The 24,415-nt window shown below is 43.4% G+C and overlaps 1 protein-coding gene across 2 annotated transcripts in view; it reads left to right on the forward strand.

Moving 5' to 3' along the window:
- The first annotated feature begins 5,715 nt into the window (after window positions 1-5,715).
- Window positions 5,716-24,415, forward strand: part of LOC124031192 (growth/differentiation factor 11-like) — a 50,505-nt gene continuing 31,805 nt past the window's right edge. For both annotated transcript variants that reach the window (XM_046342149.1, XM_046342150.1), the window contains exon 1: window positions 5,716-6,443. In XM_046342149.1, coding sequence (XP_046198105.1) covers window positions 6,029-6,443 — 415 coding nt within the window. In that variant the 5' untranslated portion in view covers window positions 5,716-6,028. The remainder of the gene's footprint in view (window positions 6,444-24,415) is intronic.

Genomic DNA, 24,415 nt, shown 5'->3' on the forward strand with positions numbered 1-24,415 from the left:
AAATGTAGACATTAGTAAATTAATTTCTATAGCTTCCAAATTTTTTATTTAACTAGGCAAGTCAGTTAAGAACAAATTCTTATTTACAATGACAGCCTACCCTGGCCAGACCCTAACAACACTGGGCCAATTGTGCACCGCCCTATGGCACTCCCACAGCCGGTTGTGATACAGCCTGGAATTGAACCAGGGTCTGTAGTGACACCTCTAGCACTGCCTTAGACCGCTGCACCACTCGGGAGCCCAAGGTTTTACAATGGTGGGGGAGTGCCAAGACGGAGGTGGAACATGTTAAGAGTAAATATGGAGTGCTGCATAAGGAAATTGAACATGACGAGAGTGAGGATGAATTCACTGCGGTGGCAGGTGTGGTGAAGAACGCAGAGTTTGAGCCTTGTCCTGACGGTGACGAAGATGTTCTTTGCCCAGTGGGAGTGAGATTTTTTGAAGAGAATGGATGCTTGCCTTCTGGCTGATCCATATGTGGTGTCAGGTTGGGTGGAGAAGAGGTTGGGAAATGTTGGGTCGGTGAAAGTGACTCGAGGTGGAATCGTGTTGTTCTTTTGTGTTTCTGTCATCCAGAGGGAGTGTCCACTCCGCACCATGCAACTGGGGACAAGAACTGTGACTTGCTTTCCTCTCCGGAGCAGGGCCCTGTTGAAAGGAGTGATAACTGGAGTGGCGTTAAGTGTTGAGGAGGGTCAACTGAAGTTGAAGATTCCCGGTGTCTGCGAGGCCCGCCGTTTGGTGCGCTGCAGACCCGGTGGAGAGCGTGGTGAAACAGAGAAGATACGGTCGAGTTTTGATGCAGAGTTTTTACCAGATAAAGTCAAGTTAAGATGTGTCAGTTATCCCGTGAAAGCATTTTAACCGAACATATTACAGTGTTTTAGGTGTCAAGTTTATGGTCATGTGGCAGCAGTGTGTAGGAGGGAGATTTGTAGATGTGAGAAGTGTGCAGGAGGACATGAGAAAAAGGAATGTGTAGTATCGGTAGAAAAAGTGGTGTGTAAACTGAAGGGGTACCCATGATGCTGAGGATCCGAGGTGTCCAGTGAGAGAAAGGCAGATTGAGGTTGCCAGAATCAGAGCAGTGAATAGAGTAGTAGAGGAAGATGGGTCCAGGGTGAGGAATTCTAAGAAGATCCCTGTGAGTAGGCCGTGGTCAATAGAGAGTGATTGGAATAACAGGAATACGGTTTGTTTTTTGGCATTTATGGCCATGGATCTCAACTGTACCACAGGAATGGAATGTAAATCACAGAGGATAGATGTTGTGGTGACAGCTGCAGAGAAGGTGTTTTGAACGATAGTGTCTCGTCCTCCCAGGCTGCTGGCCTGGTGCAGGATCAGACAGGGCCAAAGTAGCGGAATAGTGATGAGGTTATAATGGGTGTAGTGTTAGTTGTTGGGCAATTTTTTTCACAATACAGTATGTGGCGGCATGCACCTATAACATTTGTTTGCGGACCTCCATAATACCAAAGAAGAAGAAGGAGCCAAAACAGCCGAATACTGCATCTAAACGTGTATCGATCAGTGGCGACTTAAGCATGTAAATCTTGGTGAGGCAAACAAAAACAAAAAATGTTTAGATACATGCCAGCAAACCCACTACACAACACTAAATAATACATTAATTGCACTATAACGGTGACAAACGGTGCCCACACACTGTTAGGGCCTACATAATGCTGTCCCAACAGCAGAGTCCCAACAGCAATCCCAACACCTTACCACTGCTACACCTGGCTATCAGCGGAGCCTTGTCTGGCAGCAAAACAGTAGGCAAAATTAGGAGAGGAAACGGGACCAAATGATTAGGGTTGGCACATAGACTACTAACAGCTTAATACACAGCATACACTTAGTATTACTTTCTTAGCTACAGTATACATGTCTCCCTGGCATATTACATCATTTATGCAGAAGCATGCAATATATTTTTGTGCTCACTTGAACAGGAAGGTGGTGCGGAGGTCCTTCATGGGGAAATGTTGTCATTAAACTTTGATTAGTCTGGCATTCTCTGGATTGTCATAACAGGTGACCCAACTTTAGTCTGTGACTATTATGATTTCCCTTTGTAGCCAATTCACTTGCAGTAATTCCGTTACAGATATTTTGGTAATTCCGTTGCCAATTTGGTAACATAATTATGAGCTTTAATCACTTAATAATTCATAAATCAATTTGATATCAGTAAAATCACTAACTAAAGCAATATTTCTTAGACTTACAGAAGGTAAACAGTTTCTCCAAAACTAAATATTAGTGTTGAGATGAGTTGTTAGGGGTCTTTACATCAACATTATTGTGTTTTGATGCATTTCTGATACCTTTTTAAGAGTTTTTATGGTAGATGTTATCTAAGACCCCTTTTCAATCTGTTTATCCAGAAATCAAGGCCTTTAGTTACACTTACCTTTTAAGATGGAAAATGGTTGAAAAATGTATCTATGCCTTAATTTCCCAAAAATATAGACTGTTCACTTTCATTTGACACTCAACTTTATATACTCCTATGAACTTCACATGTTGGTGCTCATGGATCCTTTTTGATGGAAATGCCAGTACCAAACTTTAACTCTGCACTGCTCTTTAAGTAAATGTGTTTATGTAACATTTTCTGTGGAAATTGTTAAAAGTAGTGCTTCTTCATAGAGTTGTATGGTTTAACTTTGCAGTCATTGGTTTTTGTTTGACATTTTTGTTTTTGTTTTTTGTTTTTTGTTTTGTTTTAAAGTGAGAAATCTGAGTCTCTGCATCATTCGGTTACCATGGAATTGCGCAGCGGCAGTATCTGCTTGAGCAGCACTGGTGTAGTTACTAGTTTGATCATGTAGGCGATTAAATGAGCAGGTGGATACTTTCAATCACCACTATACACTGAGTATATCAAACATTAGGAACACCTTCCTAATATTGAGTTGCACCCCCCTTTTGCCCTCAGAACAGCCTCAATTTGCCAGAGAATGGACTCTACAAGGTGTTCGAAAGCGTTCTACAGGGATGCTGGCCCATGTTGACTCCATTGCTTGTCAAGTTGTCTGGGTGGTGGACCATTCTTGATACACACAGGAAACTGTTGAGCAAACCCAGCAGCATTGAAGTTCTTGACACAAGCTGGTGCACCTGGCACCTACTACCATACCTTGTTCAAAGGCACTTAAAATCTTTTGTCTTGCCCATTCACCCTCTGAATGACGTACATACACAAATCATGTCTCAACTGTCTCTATGCTTAAAAATCCTTCATTAACCTATCTCCTCCCTTTCATCTATACTGATTGAAGTGGATTCAAGCCTCAAGACATGGATTGTGTATGTGTGCCATTCAGAGGGTGAATGGGCAAGACAAAATATTTAAGTGCCTTTGAACAAGGTATGGTAGTAGGTGCCAGTCTATGTCATGGAAAGAGCAGGCATTCTTTATCTTTTGTACACTCAGTGCAGTTCACCTGTGACAATTTTTGTGGAAGTCTGAAATACAGTGGCCCACAGACTCCTTTACTACTTTCACATGCAAACCAATAAATACATTCACATTACCAGAGACCGTTTTGAGGAAAATAATTGGATAGCACTTTATGTCATGATATTGAAATGGCCATGTATTTAATAAGAATGTACATGGTAAAATTACCGTATTAATCTATCAATTACTTGTTGGTTAATTTAGGATTCATTAAAACAAGTGCCACTAGGCCCCATTACATGTAGAATTCTACCTATTGTGTAGAATTCTTTAAAGTGTCAGAAATCCAAAATTCTACAGAAGACTTATGGTGAATATGCTCTACCAAGGATACGTTTGCATATGGAATCTTACTTAAGTTGTGAATATACCTTGTTCAACTGAACCTTCAACTGCAACTGTATATTCAACCAGTAGGTGACAGTAGTAAGCTAGTTCTGCACTATACTACATGCTTGACGACTCAACTGATGAACAAGTCATTACCATAAGTGGTGCAATACTTACCATTAGGAATTAGCCAGAGATAATTACAAACTTAATTAAGAGTCATTACATTGATTCAGATAATTTAGCATGTAATAGCTGGGGTTCTTTATGGCAGGCAGAGGTAATGCACTTAATTTACAAGTGAATTGAAGTTAGCCTGCTGTAGACGTTCAATTGTGTGGCTTCACATAGAGCCCTCACTCACAACTATCAGTTGTGTATTCCAGGCTTGAGTAACAATATAACTTTAATGTTTATTGAGAAAATTAGGACTTTAGAAATAATGAAAGGGATTCATTTAAAAACAATGATGCATAAAGTATATAGATTGATTGACTTATTGATTGATGTGGTTTGGTTGATTAGCGCCATTGCTAGTTTGGAATATTCTTTAGAAAGACCAAAACATTGACAACAGGCATTTTTCACTCAAATTGAGATCCTGTATTTAAATCTAACAGTTGTTCCTATTGTACTGCCCATGCACATAATGGTTCAAGTAATCATAGATTGTCTTATTGGATATGGTAAGGCTTGACAGTAAATCAGCATTTTTAGGCTACAACAAAAGTCAGTGATAGATCACTAATAGCCAGTCCCACATTACTTGACCATTTTGTTAAAACCACAGATATTTCCAGTTATCTCAATAACAAAAGCACTAATGGCATATTACTCCCTTAATGTCATTACTCCCATAATGTCAACTTTTTAGGTGCAATTGAAAATGTTATGGGATGCATTTGCTCCATTGTTTTCTTTTGTTGAAATATTCCACTGTTTTATCATACGTGCCTGTATGTTTGACAGTCTAAATGATAAATTATGCATTGCCTTGCATGTTGTTGCTGCTATATTTGTACATCTGGATGTGAAAATCATTGCGTTAAAAGTCCAGGGATTCTAACACAAATTGAGTGTCACTATTGTCAAATTAATGCTTCTTAAATTCCAAAGACGGACCCCAATGCCCAGGGGCGGACTGGGACCAGAAATTGGCCCTGGCATTTCTAACACACCAGCCTACACTGACCCAGGCCCCCACTGGCCCAGGCCCCCACACTAGCCCATTTTTTCCCCTCAAGGCCCCCACACCGGAACATTTTTTTTCTTGAGAACCCCATTTTTTTGCCAGATAATGATAATTTTGTGCAAAATACCCTAGTTACACAGGAACACCAGGTTAAACATGGACCAGCCCATCTGGCATTTGCCCGAAATGTCCAGCCCTGCCAATGTCATTTAGGATAACCTGTCACTCATCAGTCAATTTTGAAGGTTTCACAATTCTATGGGTGCAGGACAGATTCCATTGATCCTTTTATGCATACATCTGACTCCTTTTATGCATAATATAAAATAGGGGCATATTAGAAGTGAGAGAAGAGAAAAGGGAGGATAATTCCTTGTGGAAATGTCCATTCACTGCTTATCAACAACACCATCAAAATAAAAAATACATGTAAGCTCCATATCACTAATGATATGTAATGACTTGAAATGGCCTCTTACAGGTTCGAAACCTTGTCTGAATATAGTAATAAAATGCAAACTGGACAAACTACACTCCAGTCCATTCTGCATTCTCCCTTGTGCCCTCCCTCTTGCTCCCTCTCTCTCTTGACTTGGTGACAGACCTAAAAGCCTTTTGTTGCAATCTTAGCCAATGGAGATAGATTACGACACGGAGGAGCAGAGATATATAAAGAGCTCTTTTAGGACGTACTTGCACACTTTTCAATGACACATCTTCTCATTCGCACCTATGGACTTAATTGTTATCAGATATGGCAACCAAAACAACAACCATAGCATAAAAACGGGTTATGCTTAAAATCGATAGATAGGCTAAAGTAAAATACTGAGAAAACCCACTAGGACGGACGCACCTTCCTACGTTTACTGCTGTCCTGCAATACAACCGTTTTAAGAGGCGACTATTTGAGTAGTTGCATATCATTGGTACCTTTGCAAGGTAAGGAAACACAGGTTAAGACAAGCAACATTTCAGGGGAGGGGATAACGCGAGCAGAAAGTTCTATAGCCTCACCAGTCATCATTATGCCGAGGTATAACTTTTTTCTGTGTTTGATGGTTTATGTTTGTCTGGGACTGTCTGGGAGTGACGAACCTAACCTTTTTCTGCCACCAACGAGCGAGATGCCCACGGACGCTGGGCTGTCGCTCCTTGATGAGGAGGCAGGCGCTCACGAATGTTCAGCATGCGTTTGGAGAGAGCAAAGTAAAGTCCTGAGGCTGGAAACCATCAAATCTCAGATCCTGAGCAAGCTGCGGCTTAAGCAGGCTCCTAACATTAGTCGGGAGGTGGTGAACCAGCTGCTCCCAAAAGCGCCCCCGCTCCAGCAGCTTCTGGACCATCACGACTTCCAGGGAGACGCGTCCTCCCAGGATGAGTTTATGGAGGAGGACGAATATCACGCCACTACAGAGTCCGTCATCACTATGGCCTCGGAGCGTGAGTAATGCAACTTTGCCCCATAGCTGCTGAAAATGATTAATTCGTTTGTAAACCAATACTGAGAGTGAGCAGCAAGTTGCTGTCAAATGTGTGGTGATTGTTATGGTTATTGACATGCTTGGACAGAGGATATCCTGGTAACATCGGCACTTTGGACTTCTGAACATACTGCTGATGATTTTATGACCATCTTTTTACTCAAGTAAAATATGACAATCCACCCACAGAACCGTTTAAATAGGACAAATGATGCAGTGTCAGCTGTTTGTTACGGCTGTCAAAATATCCCAATGGATTAAGTGTGAATTTGATAAATCACTCAAGTCAATAAAGGGCCTCGTCACTATATGACAGAACCAGAGTAATTCACTTTGAGTAAGTCAAGCCATTATTATTGTTATTATTATTGATATGATGCATGAATGCAACTCTCTTGCTCATTCTATCTAGTCCTATGTGCATGAAGAGGGTGATTTGTTGGAGGATGGACTTCTAGGCTACAGCTGTGATAGCCTGCACTGACAGTTCGTACGCGGCTTTAGCCCACGGTGTGCCCATGAACATAGACCGCGGAAGTATAGCCGACCCGAAATGATAGCATATGTTCTTACTTTTCGTATTATTTCAGGGCCATACTTCTTGTGATATACTTTTAAGTAACTCTGTATCATGTTCGTATATTTCGGTGACTTCTATTTGAAATTTCAGTCATGTTTTGTGATTTGACTTATTAAGCGTTTGGAGTGCATAAATCAATAATGATAATGTAACATTTGGTAGGCAGATGCATTGCACCGAGCCTATGCACATGATCCCTTTACATATCCTGCATTTGTATGGCCAAAGTATAGGCAATCCTAATAGGCCTATATGGTTTACATAGCAGAGGGACCGTTAAGGCCTAATATGCCCTATTAAATAAGTATTAAATATCACGTTCAATGTGGACAGGAAGGCAGGCCTCTAGCCTACTGAACAAACCCTAACAACATTCCCTAAAATTCTAGAGCCACAGCAGCTGTTCTCTATCGGTCCTTTATATGAGGGCTCCATCGGATTCCCTGCTGTTCATCGCAGTCAGAAAAAGTGTGTCCAAAAAGCTGCCATTGTGTCCCGCATGCAGCAGTCCCCCTCGACCGCACTTGCCTTTTTAAATGCGAGGTTTATAGGCACAGCTCGTTTTTCTCTGTGAGAACACAAAGCCAGAGAAACAGTTGGGGTCGAGGGGAGTGTGTGACCTTTTCGCTGCGAATTGCTAGGGTTCAACAACATTTACACACGTAATGTATTCCGCACAAGGCGGACGAAAAGCCGTGCAAATAATCCGTTTTTTTCCAAGAGGGAACAAAGGATGCGTTTACACAGGCAGCCCAATTCTGCTATTTTTTTCACTAATTGGCCTTTTTACCAATCAGATCAGCTCTGAACAAGAACTGATGTGAACTATCTGATGTGATTGGTCAAAATACCAATTAGTGGAAAAATATATCAGAATTGGGCTGCCTGTGTCGACGCAGCCAAATATATGTTTGTGTTGCCTTAACTAACCTCCCCGTCAATTGTCATACAGCCCACGTCGTGCCCTTTCTTTTCGTAATGAACTTCACCAGTTTAACTGCTGCTTGGTGAGCGCCAAACGCATGTGAGATGATTTTTCTGTGGCCTATTATTGTCAGATGTTCGTTCTTCAAATAAGCAGTGGTTTAAACGTCAAGAAATTACTTCTAATCGCCCTTATCCGTTAGGGTTAAAACTGTCCCCTCCAATTAATCGCCAATTTTACTCATCAAAACTCCTTGTGATGCGATGGTAGCTGATCGTTCATGAATGATCCTCGTTATGCACATATGCCTACTTTGTGATGAATGACCTATTCTTGAATATCTGCTACCAAAACAACTGTGGCCCATGGTAATGAATACCTCAGTGTCAGTTGCTATTGACAACCCTCTAAGCAAGTTCAGCCTTTGGTTTGGTCCTCTGAGGGATGCATAGATGTTCTTGCCAGGCATGAGATCTTGACTGCTGTTGCATGCTGGCAGGCAGCTCACCATTGTGGAAAATGATTCCTATGATCAAGGGCAATGTTTTTTTTTAAACAAGTAGTGCCTATAGTTTATGTTAGAGAATGGAGATGTGGAGGAAACATGCACAATTGTAGAGCGGTATCACATTTTGAAGCCTTTATCAAATCCTATGCATTACCATTTACATAGACTGATCCTCATGCAGAGCATCAAAGTTGTAGGATAGAAGCATTTATCAATATAATGATATGACGTATGGGATTATTTTATGTGATTGTCATGGCTCATGTTTTTGAGGTCAATAATGTGATATAGAATGGTCAATGTAGGCTCTCCTCCGGGATTAGTATGTCCAGCTGTCTCAACCAGTTGACAACATAGCTGTTTTCCCCATCACTCTGCATGTATGTTGTTAGTGAGACAAACCGCCAAGGTTATTTTCCCCTCTTCTCATGACCGAACCTGCGTAACATTGTATCTTGTGTTTTGAGGATTAGATAGCTGTGTTAGATAGCTGTGTTAGATAGCTGTGTTAGAAGTATTTTCTATCCAGAGTTGTTCTCTTTTTGTGTATGGACGTTTTGAACCTGTCTCTGCACTCTTCCTCGGGCCGGATGACATGACACAGCTGCTCCTGTCCGTTAGAAGAGAGATATGATATGATGGGACTGGGCATTTAGCAGAGGCTTTTGTTTTGCTGGGGAATGGTCTTTGAGCGGGATGGATGTAAACCCCATGTTTCTGTTTCTCAATGGCTTGTTTTTTAGACAGTTGTGGGCCATGGTTATTGATGGGTCCATAAGATATCTCTATTAAAATGTCAGGCGTGGGAGCTGCTGCTTTGTTTTGAATGAATGGGAGTGCACTCACTGACACTGGTGCAAGAAACATGTACTGTGCTGCTCTGCTCTGCACAGTTAGCAGGATGCCATGGGGCTACATTAGCATCTTTCCCCCTCTTTTTTTCTCCTCGGTTTTCTCCTCTTCCTCCCACTCTGCATTTTATCCTTTCTCATTTCTCACTTCGCTCTCTTCTCTCTTTATTCCTCATCTCTTTACCTCTCCCTCTGAACTCCCTCCATCATCACTTCTCCTCTGGTGTTCACATTGAGAGGAGAAGGACTGCATCTCCCTTGCCTGTGGCGCTTCAGCAATCCCACAAGATGAAAAGCCCCTTTTCCGTCTCAGATAAAGCCAGGGAGGACTTCAAACGCTATTCCCTGCGCACCTCGAACCCAATCACCCTCACATGGGCGTGCACACTGCCTTTGATGGGCCGTGTAGGTTCACACAGTACATGCTGAACTGGACCGGTGCCAGAGTTGCTTCTTAGTATTCGCTCAAGGTATGTGGGTGCCGCAGTGGGGGTTGAGAGGGTCCATGCTTTCTGGTCGCTAATTACACTATGAAATTTAATGGAAAAGCTATTTATATCCCAGTGCGGCACTGTAACGTATTGTAGCATTCCCTCCGCATACCGTGTGTTGGAAAGAATATCGATGCAGTGCACTACCCATGTACGTGGAGCGAAGCTGCACACATAGAAGCTGCATTGGTCCTATGTGGTTCATTTGTATCACAAAATTGTGAATCACAGTGCAAAGGATTTAAAACTGTTTGTATATGTTTGTTTGATACACAGAAAGCTGTCTGATTTTGTACTTGAGCTGAGGCCTGTAAAAACAGGCTGTGTTTGTGTGTTTGTGTGTGTGTGTGTGTGTGTGTGTGTGTGTGTGTGTGTGTGTGTGTGTGTGTGTGGTCTTCCTGGGCCAAGAAGGGGTAAGGTTTGACCCCAATAGGCCCTCATTTGTTGCCTGTCCATGGGATTGAGACAAGATCTCTCTGTCGCTCTAAAACTGTGTACATTTGGAAAATATTTGTTGATAATTTGTCATTCCCCATATCTGAATTGTTTTAGTAATTGGCCCATCTTATTGCAATTTGAACACTTAAGTCCAACATCTGTTTAATTTGCGATTCTAGCGCTAGTCTTAAGCAGGGTTCACAACCACAGAGCAAACCGTTTGCGTTTTAAACAGGTTCTCTCCTTTGACTCCAGAACAATCAAATCAAAGTTTTATTTATTAAGTGCCTTTGAATGGGGTATGGTAGTAGGTGCCAGGCGCAGGTGTCAGGTGTCAAGAACTGCAATGCTTCTGGGTTTTTCACGCTCAACACTTTCCTGTGTGTATCAAGAATGGTTCACCACCCAAAGGACATTCAGCCAATTGTGGGAAGCATTGAAGTCAACATGGGGCAGCATCCCTGTGGATTGCTTTTGACATCTTGTAGAGTCCAGGCCCTGATGAATTGAGGCACTTCTGAGGGCAAAAGTAGGTCCAACTCAATATTAGGAAGGTGTTCCTAATGTTTTGTACACTCTGTCTACACAACCCATGTCTCATGGCTTAAATCCTTATTTAACCTGTCTCCTCCCATTCATCTACACTGACTGAAGTTGATTTAACAGGTGACATCAATAAGGGATCATAGCTTTCACCTGGTCAGTCTGTTATGGAAAGAGTGTGCGCGTGTAGAGAGTATGTGTGGATATGACGAACAATCCTCTTCATTCTTTTCATTAGCATCTGTGCATCAAACATTTGAATGGAGTTATTTGAATGGAGTTATTGCTTTATCAGTCATCCTCAGTGCCATGACACAAGTTTCATCAGAGCTTTTTGACAGGGGATCCAGCAGTGCAGAACTTCTCTCGCTCCCTCTCATTTGACACTTGCCGTATTAGTAATGTTAAGTTCTTTCAATTTTTGTACACTGAACAAAAATATAAATGCAACATGTAAAGTGTTGGTCCCATGTTTCATGAGCTGAAACAGAAGATTGCACAAATTTGTTTACATCCCTGTTAGTGAGCATTTCTCCTTTGCCAAGATGATACATCCACCTGACAGGGGTGGCATATCAAGAAGCTGATTAAACAGCATGATCATTACATAGGTGCACCTTGTGCTGTGGACAATAAAAGGCCACTCTAAAATGGGCAATTTTGTCACACAACACAATGCCACAGATGTCCCATGTTTTGAGGGAGCGTGCAATTGGCATGCTGACTGCAGGAATGTCCACCAGAGCTGTTGCCAGAGAATTGCATGCTAATTGTTCTATCATAAGCCACTTCCAATGTCATTTTAGAGAATTTGGAAGTACGTCCAACCAGCCTCACAACTGTAGACCACGTGTTACCACGCCAGCCCAGGACTGCCACATTCGGCTTCTTCACCTGCAGGATCATCTGAGACCAGCCACCTGACAGCTGCTGAAACAGTTGGTTTGCACAACCGAAGAATTTCTGCATAAACAATCTCAGGGAAGGTCATCTGCGTGCTCGTCGTCCTCGCCTGGATCTTGACCAGTTCAGCGTCATAACCGACTTCAGTGGGCAAATGCTCACCTTCGATGGCCACTGGCATGCTGGAGAAGGGTGCCCTTCACGATGGAATCCTGGTTTCAACTGTACAGCTTGTATGGCATCGTATGTGCGAGTTTACTGATGTCAACATTGTGAACAAAGTGCCCCATGGTGATGGTGGGGTATGTGCAGGCATAAGCTATGGACAACGAACACAATTGCATTTTATAGGTGGCCATTTGAATGCGCAGAGATACTGTGACAAGCTCCTGAGGCCCATTGTCGTGCCATTCAGCCACCTTCTCCTCATGTTTCAGCATGATCATTGAGCATGTTTGGGATGCTCTGGATCAACATGTAGGATAGCATGTTCCAGTTCCCACGAACTTCCAGTAACTTCACACAGCCATTGAGGAGGAGTGGGACAACATTCCACAGGTCACAATAAACGAGCTGATCAACTCTATGTGAAGGAGACGTACCACGCTGCATGAGGCAAATGGTGGTCACACCAGATACTGGTTGGTTTCTGATCCATGCCCCTACCTTTTTTTAAAGGTATCTGTGACCAGCAGATGCATATCTGTATTCCCAGTCATGTGAAATCCATAGATTTAAATTGACTGATTTCTTTATATGGGCTCCCAAGTAGCGCAGCGATCTAAAACACTGCATCTCAGTGCAATAGGTGTCACTGCAGTCCCTGGTTAAAATCCAGGCTGCATCACATCAGGCTGTGATTGGGAGTCCCATAGGGCGGCGCACATTTGGCCCAGCATCGTCCTGGTTTGGCCGGGGTAGGCTGTTATTGTAAATAAGAATTTGTTGTTAACTGACTTGCCTAGTTAAATAAAGGTTCAATAAAATAAATTAATATGAACTGTAATTCAGTAAAATCTTTGAAATTGCTGTGTTTTATACTTTTATTCAGTGAGTATTAACAATGGAGAAACATAAGAAAATAGGTAATCTGGTCTACACACGTGTGGGCACATGCAGGTAAACGTATGCCCCCCCCACACACACACACACACAAACACACACTGGACAACTGTCTCCCTTTTGACAAAAAGGATCAGAGTTCACAGCTATGTGATATATTGGACGAGAAGCCAATTAACCTCACCGGGCCTCTTTCTTTGGCAGCAAAGGAACCTGGTAGTAGCTTACACAGCATTTACCCCCACCCCCACCCCCATGCACACACACACACCAACCACTCCCACCAAAAACCCAAGTCTTTTATAGTGTTGACCCTATAAAAGGGTCATTTCCTGAAGGTGCAGGAACCATAAACATTAAGAGGGAGAGCGCTAAAAGAACAGGCCAGCAGAAGCTGGACTGCCTTCAGCCTACTGGCCAGTGATTGCGGGAAGTCGATGAGTATGTGAGGTTTTTATCCATTCCATGGAAGGCTATATTTGATGGTGACACCTGTTCCCGTCCACTGAGGGAGCCACAGAAGGGAAAGACATGCCACAGAAGGGAAAGACATGCCACAGAAGGGAAAGACATGCCACTGAGGGAGCCACGGAAGGGAAAGAATAATATATAATAATATAATAATAATAGCCACAGAAGGGAAAGACATACCACTGAGGGAGCCACGGAAGGGAAAGACATACCACTGACGGAGCCACGGAAGGGAAAGACATACCACTGAGGGAGCCACGGAAGGGAAAGACATACCACCGAGGGTGCCACGGAAGGGAAAGACATACCACTGAGGGAGCCACGGAAGGGAAAGACATACCACCGAGGGTGCCACGGAAGGGAAAGACATACCACTGAGGGAGCCACGGAAGGGAAAGACATACCACTGAGGGAGCCACGGAAGGGAAAGACATACCACCGAGGGTGCCACGGGAGGGAAAGACATACCACTGAGGGAGCCACGGAAGGGAAAGACATACCACTGAGGGAGCCACGGAAGGGAAAGACATACCACCGAGGGTGCCACGGGAGGGAAAGACATACCACTGAGGGAGCCACGGAAGGGAAAGACATACCACTGACGGAGCCACGGAAGGGAAAGACATACCACTGACGGAGCCACGGAAGGGAAAGACATACCACTGACGGAGCCACGGAAGGGAAAGACATACCACTGAGGGAGCCACGGAAGGGAAAGACATACCACTGAGGGAGCCACGGAAGGGAAAGACATACCACTGACGGAGCCACGGAAGGGAAAGACATACCACCGAGGGAGCCACGGAAGGGAAAGACATACCACTGAGGGAGCCACGGAAGGGAAAGACATACCACTGACGGAGCCACGGAAGGGAAAGACATACCACTGACGGAGCCACGGAAGGGAAAGACATACCACTGACGGAGCCACGGAAGGGAAAGACATACCACTGACGGAGCCACGGAAGGGAAAGACATACCACTGAGGGAGCCACAGAAGGGAAAGACATACCACTGACGGAGCCACGGAAGGGAAAGACATACCACTGAGGGAGCCACGGAAGGGAAAGACATACCACTGAGGGAGCCACGGAAGGGAAAGACATACCACTGAGGGAGCCACTGAAGGGAAAGACATACCACTGACGGAGCCACAGAAGGGAAAGATAAACTTTGGTGATGACTTGTTGGGACGCCTGGTCATTACTGGTTTGTTTAAGAAGAAAATAAAAATGTCTCGGCCTGTTGAAATAGCACAACACGCTGTCAATTATATGGCTAATAAAATTACAAAGGGCCAAAGTCTTAATACGAGGGGCGAAATTTCACCAGCACTTTCAGGAATCTCACTCCCTCCACCTTTCATTCCGTATTCCCACGCTCCCATGTCCCCACCACACCAACTAGTGCCCACCCTTTCTCTGAAAGACTTATCTTAAAACGTGGTTCCCGTGCACACACACACACACACACGCACATGTGCATGCATGCACACATGTACACACACTATACATTCAGGAATCACATTTATAATACACCTTCCTTACCTCAGCAGATAACATGTTACAGTACATTGCACCAATATCAACTATACATTAAGAGTTTGATGTGCATAGCAGTATAAAAAGGGACATTTTTATGAGATCCTGGATCATTGTCACAATTATGGACCAATAAATGCATAAATTCCTCCTGCCGTGTGTGTGTAGTGAGCTGGAATGCTGCTGAGTGCCTGTTAAAAGGGATTCAGGGAGCTAGCATCCAGCTTGCTGCGCTGTATGTGCCCCATAGTGCGTGGGTATGCAGTGATAGAGGAGTGATGGGGAGGGGGTCCACAGGGAGCAACAAGCAGCCTAGTCCTATTCTTAAGGGACAAAATCACGGAGGGGCTTTTATAGGTACACTTAAAAAGACCTGAAACAGATGTTATGTCTCACTAATAAAGGAAATAATTACTTCCCACCAGTAATTAAGCACTGTGTACAGGAGGGACATGAGGGAAGAAAGGAGAGGAGGAGACAAAATATAAAATGGTGAGCATTGAGGGGAAATTACTGGCTGGCGAGTCGGGCTATGCTGCGGAGATGTTTATGGAGGAGCCCATTAATCCTAAATGAAGGAGTCTCTGATCAGAGGAAATACATCGTGGACACAACGTCGGATCCCCCCAGGATTCCGATGTGCCTGAAAGAGGTTTGGACGGTGTGCATTGAGTGGATCACTGGCACCACAGCTGATGAATATTTAAATTAAATGTTAATTAGAGCCCTTCTAAGTGGCCCTGAGAGTTACTATATTCATCCATCGCCTATGGCTGCCTGCACATCAGTTTCAGTATGCCAAGAGCCAAGATCAACTCAGGAAGTTCATTATATTTAAGCAGCACATTGTCCAAACGTCAAAATGTTCTTTAGGCCTGGAGCCAAGTTTGATTCTATTAATGTACAGTGCTGGTAGAGAAAAAAAAGAGCTGTGACAGATTTGAAATGGGATAACAGATACTCCCACATTGTACGGACATTGTCGAGTGAATAGTATGGACCGAAAAGGGATTCAAAGGAGGGGGGGGGGACGTCACTCTGGCTGACAAGGCCTGGTCACACTGACTTTGTCCACAGTGAAAATCCTTGGCCGAGGCTTTGGGCTTTGAGTGTGTTTCAGAGAGGCAAACAGAGAGGCCAAACTCGGATCATCACCCAAAGACGGGGCAAGGAGGGAGTGCATCAAAACATCTTGCCCTTTGTGGGTCCCTCTGGCCTCTGCACCCCCTCAGCCCATTTGGGTGCAGGAGAGAGGGACGGGGAGAGGGATATGGGGAGAGAGCAAAGGGGTCAAAAGACACACACTAAAGCAAAGCTTTGTCTATGTCATCAGTCCTTCTCTGTGCTGTTTGTGTTGTACACTGACTTAGCTCACCTCATGCACTCACTAAGGGACTTTAACTGATATATCATCTCATGCAGTAGGGTGGCAGGTAGTCTAGTTTAAGAGCCTTGGGTCAGTTATCAAAAGGTTGCTGGTTCAACTCCCAGAGCTGACTAGGTGAAACATCTGTCGACGTGCCCTTGAGCAAGGCACTTAACCCTAATTGCTCCTGTAAGTCACTCTGGATAAGAGCATCTGCTAAATGAATAAAATTTAATGAATTATGGATTTTGTTGCAGAATACTTTCTAATTCTAAGTATGACGCTGTATATGACGCAGATTGCCTGTGGGCTCAAAGCGTTCATTTAATTAGTGACACTACTGGTGTGATTCACTTAGGTGAGAATCTCCATGCAGGAGTTTATGGGTTACATTCAACAGCTAATCTTACTAACACCATAGAGGACGCCATGAGGACATAATGCAGGGTATAATGTAGGAGAGATTAAAAAGATGTCATTCAGGACACCACGCTTCTGTCAGGAGACAGAAATGAATGGACATTGTGGTGATAAAGGATTTGGCAGTAAAAACCCAAGCTATTTTTCTTTGTAATCAGTTGCTTTGCAGAATTGATCATAATATCCCTTCTCAGTCAGAATATATCAGAACACACATGCGCACGCACGCACGCACGCACGCACACAAAACCCTGGTTGTTTCCTGCTGTCCAGCTGTCCGGCTTATTTCAGCTCACTGCTTTCTCTCTCTCTTTCTCCCTCCTGCAGTTCTACATGCATTTCTATGGTTCAGTTCTTTTCTGTGTAAGGGTTATATTATTATTGTAAGACTCCTATCGCTGTCTTGAGGAGAGAGTCTGTTTGGGGCCTCTGTGTGTGTTGTGTGTGTGTGTGTGTGTGTGTGTGGTGTGTGTGTGTGTGTGTGTGGTGTGTGTGTGTGTGTGCCCTCACTGGGTTGGAACAGGGAGTATTAGGAGGTGTCTTTTGTTGCTCCTGGGGGGCTTCTGTGCTCAGTCCTAATAGGAGTCTTGTGCCTGCCGTTGTCCCAGGGGAGGGGGTCTGAATGAGGGGTCCAACTTCACCCCCCCCCCCCCCCCCCACTCTCCTCCCCCTTTGGGACAGGCTGAGAGACAAAGAGGGAGTGGGGGTGGGATGGTTGAGGGGGGTGCACTGTGGCCTCTGTCTTATTAGAAGGGTCGTGAACGTGTCACAATGATTAATTTGCTGAGGTGCGCAGGGATACCCTAGAGTCACATTTATCTAACGCCAGGGCTCCCAAACGCACACTCGCCACAAAATGGCACATTTGCATTTCCCATTAAGAAAAGAAAATACAGATATATATATGCAAATGCAATCCCCATCTTGGTTTATGCCATTATGTTCTATCGTTTCGGACATTCACAATGGATGACCGTTTTTCTTTATTTTTTCACAATTATTTTGGCAGTCTATCTATTGAACCTGATTGGCATGCTGTTCCTTTTTTACTGCACGTGTGGACATGGACACACTCTCACACAGCCCAGAGTGCCTTCATACAAATAGGACTGGAGAGGTTGGATGTGGTGTCTCCATCAAATATTCCATCAACTTAATTTACATTCTCAATGTGCCTCCTATCAGACCAAGCAGAAGGCTCCATTGTGAACTGTGCATAACAAAGCAATGGGATTGTCTGTTTGCCATCTTTCAATCTAATGTCAGCCTAGTTGTTTTGTGTCTGGTTCGGGGACACTCTCTCTGAGGTCAGCTCATATGGTGAAATGTTCTGATGTGTTGTTGTGTTTTGCAACACAGCATATGGTGTGAATAATATAGCTTACACTCTGTGTAAAACATATATATTGTGTGTGGTCATCACATTCAGTCTTCTCTTGCCATATTCACGCAGCACCACCTGGTAGTATTACTGCCAACCATTAAAATATGGCATGCTTTGAAATGGCCTCAGAGGTATTTGAATGAACAGATGACAATGGTGAATAAACCCTTACACTTAATAAGTGTTCCCTTACATGAACACATCGGGCGCCTCAAGCTAGCATTGGAAAACATGTACCCAGGGAGTGGGCCAGATGTTCAGTAGTCCCACCTGCAGACCTGCTGTGCCTTGGCAGTTAAAACTCATGTGCTACATATGCTCCCATCACACCGTAGGGAAATAAGCTGTGACAGTAATGAAGCAGAGCAGCACTCCACACTGCAGTAGTGGAAACAGGAGAGAAGAACAAAACAGGCACATGTCCGATAGGAAAAACACTGCTCACACTCACATGTATGAATCCTTCTTGGTTGTCTTTGTAACCAGAAGTAGGTGAAGGTTGATATCTCAGTCAGCAATTGAATTGTGTTTCTGAGAGGAGGTAGGTAGGAGGGACCTGATGAGAGAGGGGTTGTCATTGCACCAGTAGGTGGTGCTGTATGCAAAACCTGCGCTTGTACCCCCAGGTTTGGATAAAGGGGTAAAGGTACTGGGGGATTGGGGAGGGGTCTTCTGTGTTAAAGAAATGGGTACAGGAAATGAAGACACATAAATGTTACTACACCCCACGGGCAGGAAAATACTAAACTCTTTTCATCAGTAATATTTCCTGGCAACGGGGATTGAGCCATTTCAGGTCAGGGCTTAAAATCCCCTTGGTTTTGAGTGATCTTTACAAGCCTCCCTCATTTAATATGGGTGGAAAGTTCTGCCAAGATATATGGCATAATTAGGCTGCAGGTATGCACGTTTCACTGAGTTCCCCTCCAGTTTATTCCCATTCACTCTCTATGAAGGCACATTGATATTACCCATCGATGCTCTCATTGTTTAGCATGATGTTGTGCATGTGTGTTTAATAACTTATAACTGTTATATGGCACTAAATTTAGCATGACCAGCAGAAACCTGCATCTCAGATTACGTAGGAACCTGTAGGTCTTATTGCAGGCAACATATTAGAGAAAGTGATTTGCCAAAGCATCTCAAACTGGTTGCTTCAAGTGAGTCTTTCAATTCAGCTGTTGGTTAGTTGTTCATGTGGATAAAAGAAAGTGCGGAAAGGCATTGTCATAGTTTCATCATTCACTATGCAGCAGAATAACAACAACAAATAGTCATCTCAAGTAAACCCGGGGAAAAGTGCAGAATCATTCATTCCCGGTTTGGTGCTGATGAGCAAACACAACAACACGTTAATTGCTGTGACCCCGGCAACCTACCAAAAGGAACATTGACATATTGTTTGTCCAGCGTGAGACACTGTTTAATTTACACTCACTAATGACTGGCCCTCATAATACAGGCTGAAGGACCTTGGCACTCATTCAATGTTCCTCTGGACTCTTCTAATGGATATGGTTTTATCTTTACCTCATTGAATTCATATCCCTCTATGCATGCCGGCTAAATCAATTACAACACTTTGGTAAACAAATCACCATTGGCTGCTAAAACCCTGCCCCAAACACAACAAAAACAAATTACGGCTGAGTAAGCTGAGTTGTATATCTTTGAAATATCAAATGGGTGTGAATAGGTGAAAGGACTGTTGTGGAGAAAAACATATATTACCATCGCCATAGGGTCGACCTTGACCTTCAAACTCAATTTGGCTATTAGGACTGCCCCTCCCCAGCACCCCGGGATGTAAAAGGCTGACGGTTTTGACCCCTGATCCCATTTCTTAACTAGGCCGAGGTGCCAAAATGACCTTTTGACCCAGGAAGCCTTTGCAGGTTGCCTGAGCAACCTCCGATTTAACAATGATTGACAGGTCCCTGCGCTTTCTGTTTAAAATGAGGCAGCAACACACTTCTCAGCAGAGAACAATGAGCGGGAACACAAGCCTCCATTCAGCTCAGTCTAGATCATTAACACTCTCGGCTGTCTGCTTCAAAACCAAACTATCTGCAGTCTACCAACTGGTGAATTCAGTGGAAAGTTGCTGTCAATGTTGAATGTATAGTACCTCATTGATAATATTTGGCTCCATTTAAATGTAAGTACTGGATTTAGGAAGGGGCCCTTCAATGCATTGAAATAAATATGTCAACAGAATAAATGCATTTTTAAAAATATGCATGCCTCTTTTAAAAACAACGAGCTTCCATTTATGGACGGCAGGTACCCTAGTGGTTAGAGTGCTGGACTAGTAACCGAAAGGTTGCAAGATCGATTATCCCGAGCTGACAAGGTACAAATCTGTTGTTCTGACCCTGAAGAAGGCAGTTAACCCACTGTTCCTAGGCCACCATTAAAAATAGGAATTTGTTCTTAACTGACGTGCCTAGTTAAATAAAAATAAAATAAAAAATACGTTATCTGGTATTTTATCTTTATTTAACTAGGCAAGTCAGTTAAGAACAAATTCTTATTTTCAATGACGGCCTATGATGAATGATGAAGTTGCAACCTTTCGGTTACTAGTCCAACGCTCTAACCACTAGGCTACCCTGCCGCCCCGGTGTTGTTAAAAACAAGATTATCTGCTAATAAATCTTGACGCATACATTTTCACCTAATTCATGATAGACAGAATGCTTTACATTGAAATAGGCATTGGGTGCATGTCATTATTCTTGATGGGCAGTCTATGCAAATGAGTCAGAATGCGAATGACATATGTTGTACACAGCCACAGCCAGTCACATAAGTGGTAGCCTACATCAGTGAAATACTCTGAATGAAGGCCAAGTACTAAGATATGAATAGTCAATGGATATCCAATGGTTTAAAAGCTTCTCACTTTTCTTTCAAATTTGTTTTTTTTTTGCTTCTGAGACTGCAACAGTAACCATAACTTGTCATTTGGGTGTTACAGAGAGTATGTAATGTCCCCAAAGGACTTTATCATACAGCTCAGCTCTACAGAGCCCATATCTCCACAAATGTTAGTTAATCTAGACTGGTAGTGGCTCCAAAACGGCGAATTATTTCGAACTGATGGCTCCATCATGAGTTTGCTCAGGGGATCTAGTAACCATTTTATGGTTAGTGCTGCTTAGATGAGAGTCAGAAGAGGCAGGAAAACAGCTAACTCCCCCTCACTCCTCCTGCCTGTGATTTTGGTGGCAGCTGTGCAGAGATCGGTTTTGACCTGTGAACCCCACATTAGGCGGGATCTCCATGCTGCATCAGACATTTACTGATGTAAACCAATGGCAGCTCTTGGATTTGGAGAGTGGAGAACTTATATCATTTGGTGATATAAGTCAGTTGCAAAATGTTAAATCGACCCTAGCCAATTCTCCCTAGGCACCGTGTAGAACTGAAAGGATTGGATAGGTATAAAGCAATGCGATAATATCTCCCGTGCTCCACAATGATATCTGATATCTTCATTATGACTTCTGGCAAATCCACTCATTAGATTTAGAGGCTTTGTTTGACCAGTCCTCTTAGTTAGTTGTAACATTTACTACATTTTGTAGTCTCTCAAATGTTTCGTTGAAGCTGTTTTTTTCAAAGGCAATGCTTTTTTTTCATCTTAAAGTATGAAAGATATTGACAACATAGACAAAAAAAAGGTTTAACCCTTATTTAACTAGGCAAGTCAGTTAAGAACAAATTCTTATTGGCAATGATGGCCTACCAAAAGGTAAAAAGCCTCCTACTGGGACTGGGCCTGAGATTAAAAATAAAAACGAATAGGACATAATGCACATCACGACAAGAGAGACACCACAACACTACATAAAGAGAGACCTAAGACAACATGTCATGTGTTGCTGCCATGCTAACAGCACAACATGGTAGCAGCACTAAACATAGTGCAAACATTATTTGGCACAGACAACGGCACAAAGACAGAGGTAGAGACATCAAGCAAAGGAGCCACAACTGTCAGTAAGTGAACGTGATTGAGTCTTTGAATGAAGAGAGAACTGTCCAGAGATAAAACTGTCCAGTTCGAGTGTTTTTTTGCAGCTAGTTCCAGTCGCTAGCTGCAGCAAACTGAAAAGAGGAGTGGCCCAGGGATGTGTGTACTATGGGGACCTTTAACAGAATGTGAGTGTTGTATGTGGAGGATGAGGGCTGCAGTGGAGGATGAGGGCTGCAGTAAGTATCTCAGATAGGGGGGAGTGAGGCCTAACTAAGAGGCTTTTATAAATAAGCATCAACCAGTGGGTCTTGCGACGGTATAGAGTGCAGTGATGTGTCCTATAAGGAGCATTGGTGGCAAATCGAATAGCCAAATGGTAAAGCGCACCATAGCCGCTCAAGAGAACCCATACCTGCAGACGTATAAATTACTTATACGTAATCAAGCATGGGTAGGATAGTCATCTGAATCAGGGTTAGTTTGGCATCTGGGGTTGTAGAGAAGCAATTACAATAGATTAAACTAAGTCTAAATTTAACCTTAGCCTGCAGCGTTGATATGTGCTGAGAGAAGGACAGTGTACCGTCTAGTCATAATCCCAAATACTTTTATGAGGTGACTACCTCAAGCTCTAAACCCTCAGAGGTAATAACCACACAGGTGGGGAGAGGGGCATTCTTCTTACCAAACCACATGACTTTTGTTTTGGAGGTGTTCAGAACAAGGTTAAGGGCAGAGAGTATGTTGGACACAAAGAAAGCTTTGTTGTAGAGTGTTTAACACAAAATCCGGGGAGGGGCCAGATGAGTATAAGACTGTGTCATCTGCATATAAATGGATGAGAGAGCTTCCTACTGCCTGAGCTATGTTGTTGATGTAAATTGAGAAGTGTGGGTCCTAGGATCGAGCCTTGGGGTACTCCCTTGATGACAGGCAGTGGCTGAGATAGCAGATGTTCTGACTTTATACATTGCACCCCTCAGAGACACCAATACTCCTTAGCCAGCCCACAAGAATGGAATGGTCTTCCATATAAAACGCTTTGGCCAAATCAATAGAAATAGAGCACAACACTGCTTAGAATCAAAAGCAATGGTGACATAATTTAGGAGCTTTAAGGTTTCAGTGACACATCCATAACCTGAGCGAAAACCAGATTGCATACCAGAGAGAATAGTATAGACATCAAGAAAGCCAGTCAGTTGATTATTGACAAAGGACGCACTGAGGCTGCCTTCCAAGCAGTGGGAACCTCCCCAGAGAGGAGAGACAGGCTTGGTGATGATAGGGGCAGCAAACTTAAAGAAGAAAGGATCTAAACCATCTGACCCAGATGTTTTTTGGGGGTTAAGTTTAAGGAGCTCCTTTAGCACCTCAGACTAAGTGAATGCCTGCAGAGAGAAGCTTTGTAGCGGGACAGGGGAAAAAGAGGTAGTCAGTCACATTAGAAGGGGTGGGAGATGAGGAAATGTTGGATGGGCAATGAGGCATGACTGAGTCAAATAGGAATCCTGACTTAATGACGTGGTGATTAAAGAGCTCAGCCATGTGCTCCTTGTTAGTAACAACCACATCATCAACATTAAGGGACATGGGCAGCTGTGAGGAAGAGGGTTTATTCTCCATGTCTTTAAGTAACTAACTTTGGCCTTCCGGATCCAGTCAGCCTGAGTATGCGTGTGCTGAGCCTTTCGCCAAATAGAATTCTTGAGGTGGAGTAACTCTGCCAAATCAAAGTCGAACCAGGGGCTGAACCTGTTTTTAATTCTCATTTTCTTTATGGGGGTGTGTTTGTTAGCAATACCACTGAAAATAGCAAAAAAAGAAAGTCCAAGCGTCTTCGCCAGAGGGGAACAAGCTTCTATACCAATTCTAAACCAGGTCACGAAGGAAGGCTTGCTCATTAAAGTTTTTTAACAAGCGCCTATGACAAATCAGGACAAGTCGTTTCACTGAGCAGCCATTACGAACACAGGCTGTAAAACAGTGATCACTAAGGTCATTACAGAAAACACCAGACTGATACCTATCGGGATTATTTGTGAGGATAACGTCAAGGAGAGTATCCTTTTCTGGGTGTTTGGAGTCGTACCTTGTGGGATTGGTAATAATCTGAGAATTTTAGGGAGTCCCATTGCTTTAGGAATTGGTCAGGGGGTTTAAGTATGTCCCAGTTCAGGTCACCTAGCGGGACAAATTCAGACTTAGTGTAAGGGGCCAGGAGAGAATTTAGGGTACAGGCCAGTGATGATAACACCCAGCCAACAAAAAGCTATTTGAAAGTTTAGTGCTTAAAACCAGCAAATCAAGTTGTTTGGGGACAGACTTGGCAGAGACAACCGAGCACTGAAAGTGTTCCTTGATAAAGTTTGCCACTCCACCACTTTTGGATGATCACTCTTGCCAAAAAAGATTATAACCAGAAAGGTTAACATCAGTGTTCAGAACACTCTTCCTTAACCA

The sequence above is a fragment of the Oncorhynchus gorbuscha genome, linkage group LG03 (genome assembly GCF_021184085.1).
Source record: "Oncorhynchus gorbuscha isolate QuinsamMale2020 ecotype Even-year linkage group LG03, OgorEven_v1.0, whole genome shotgun sequence".
NCBI classification, from domain to species: Eukaryota; Metazoa; Chordata; class Actinopteri; order Salmoniformes; family Salmonidae; genus Oncorhynchus; species Oncorhynchus gorbuscha.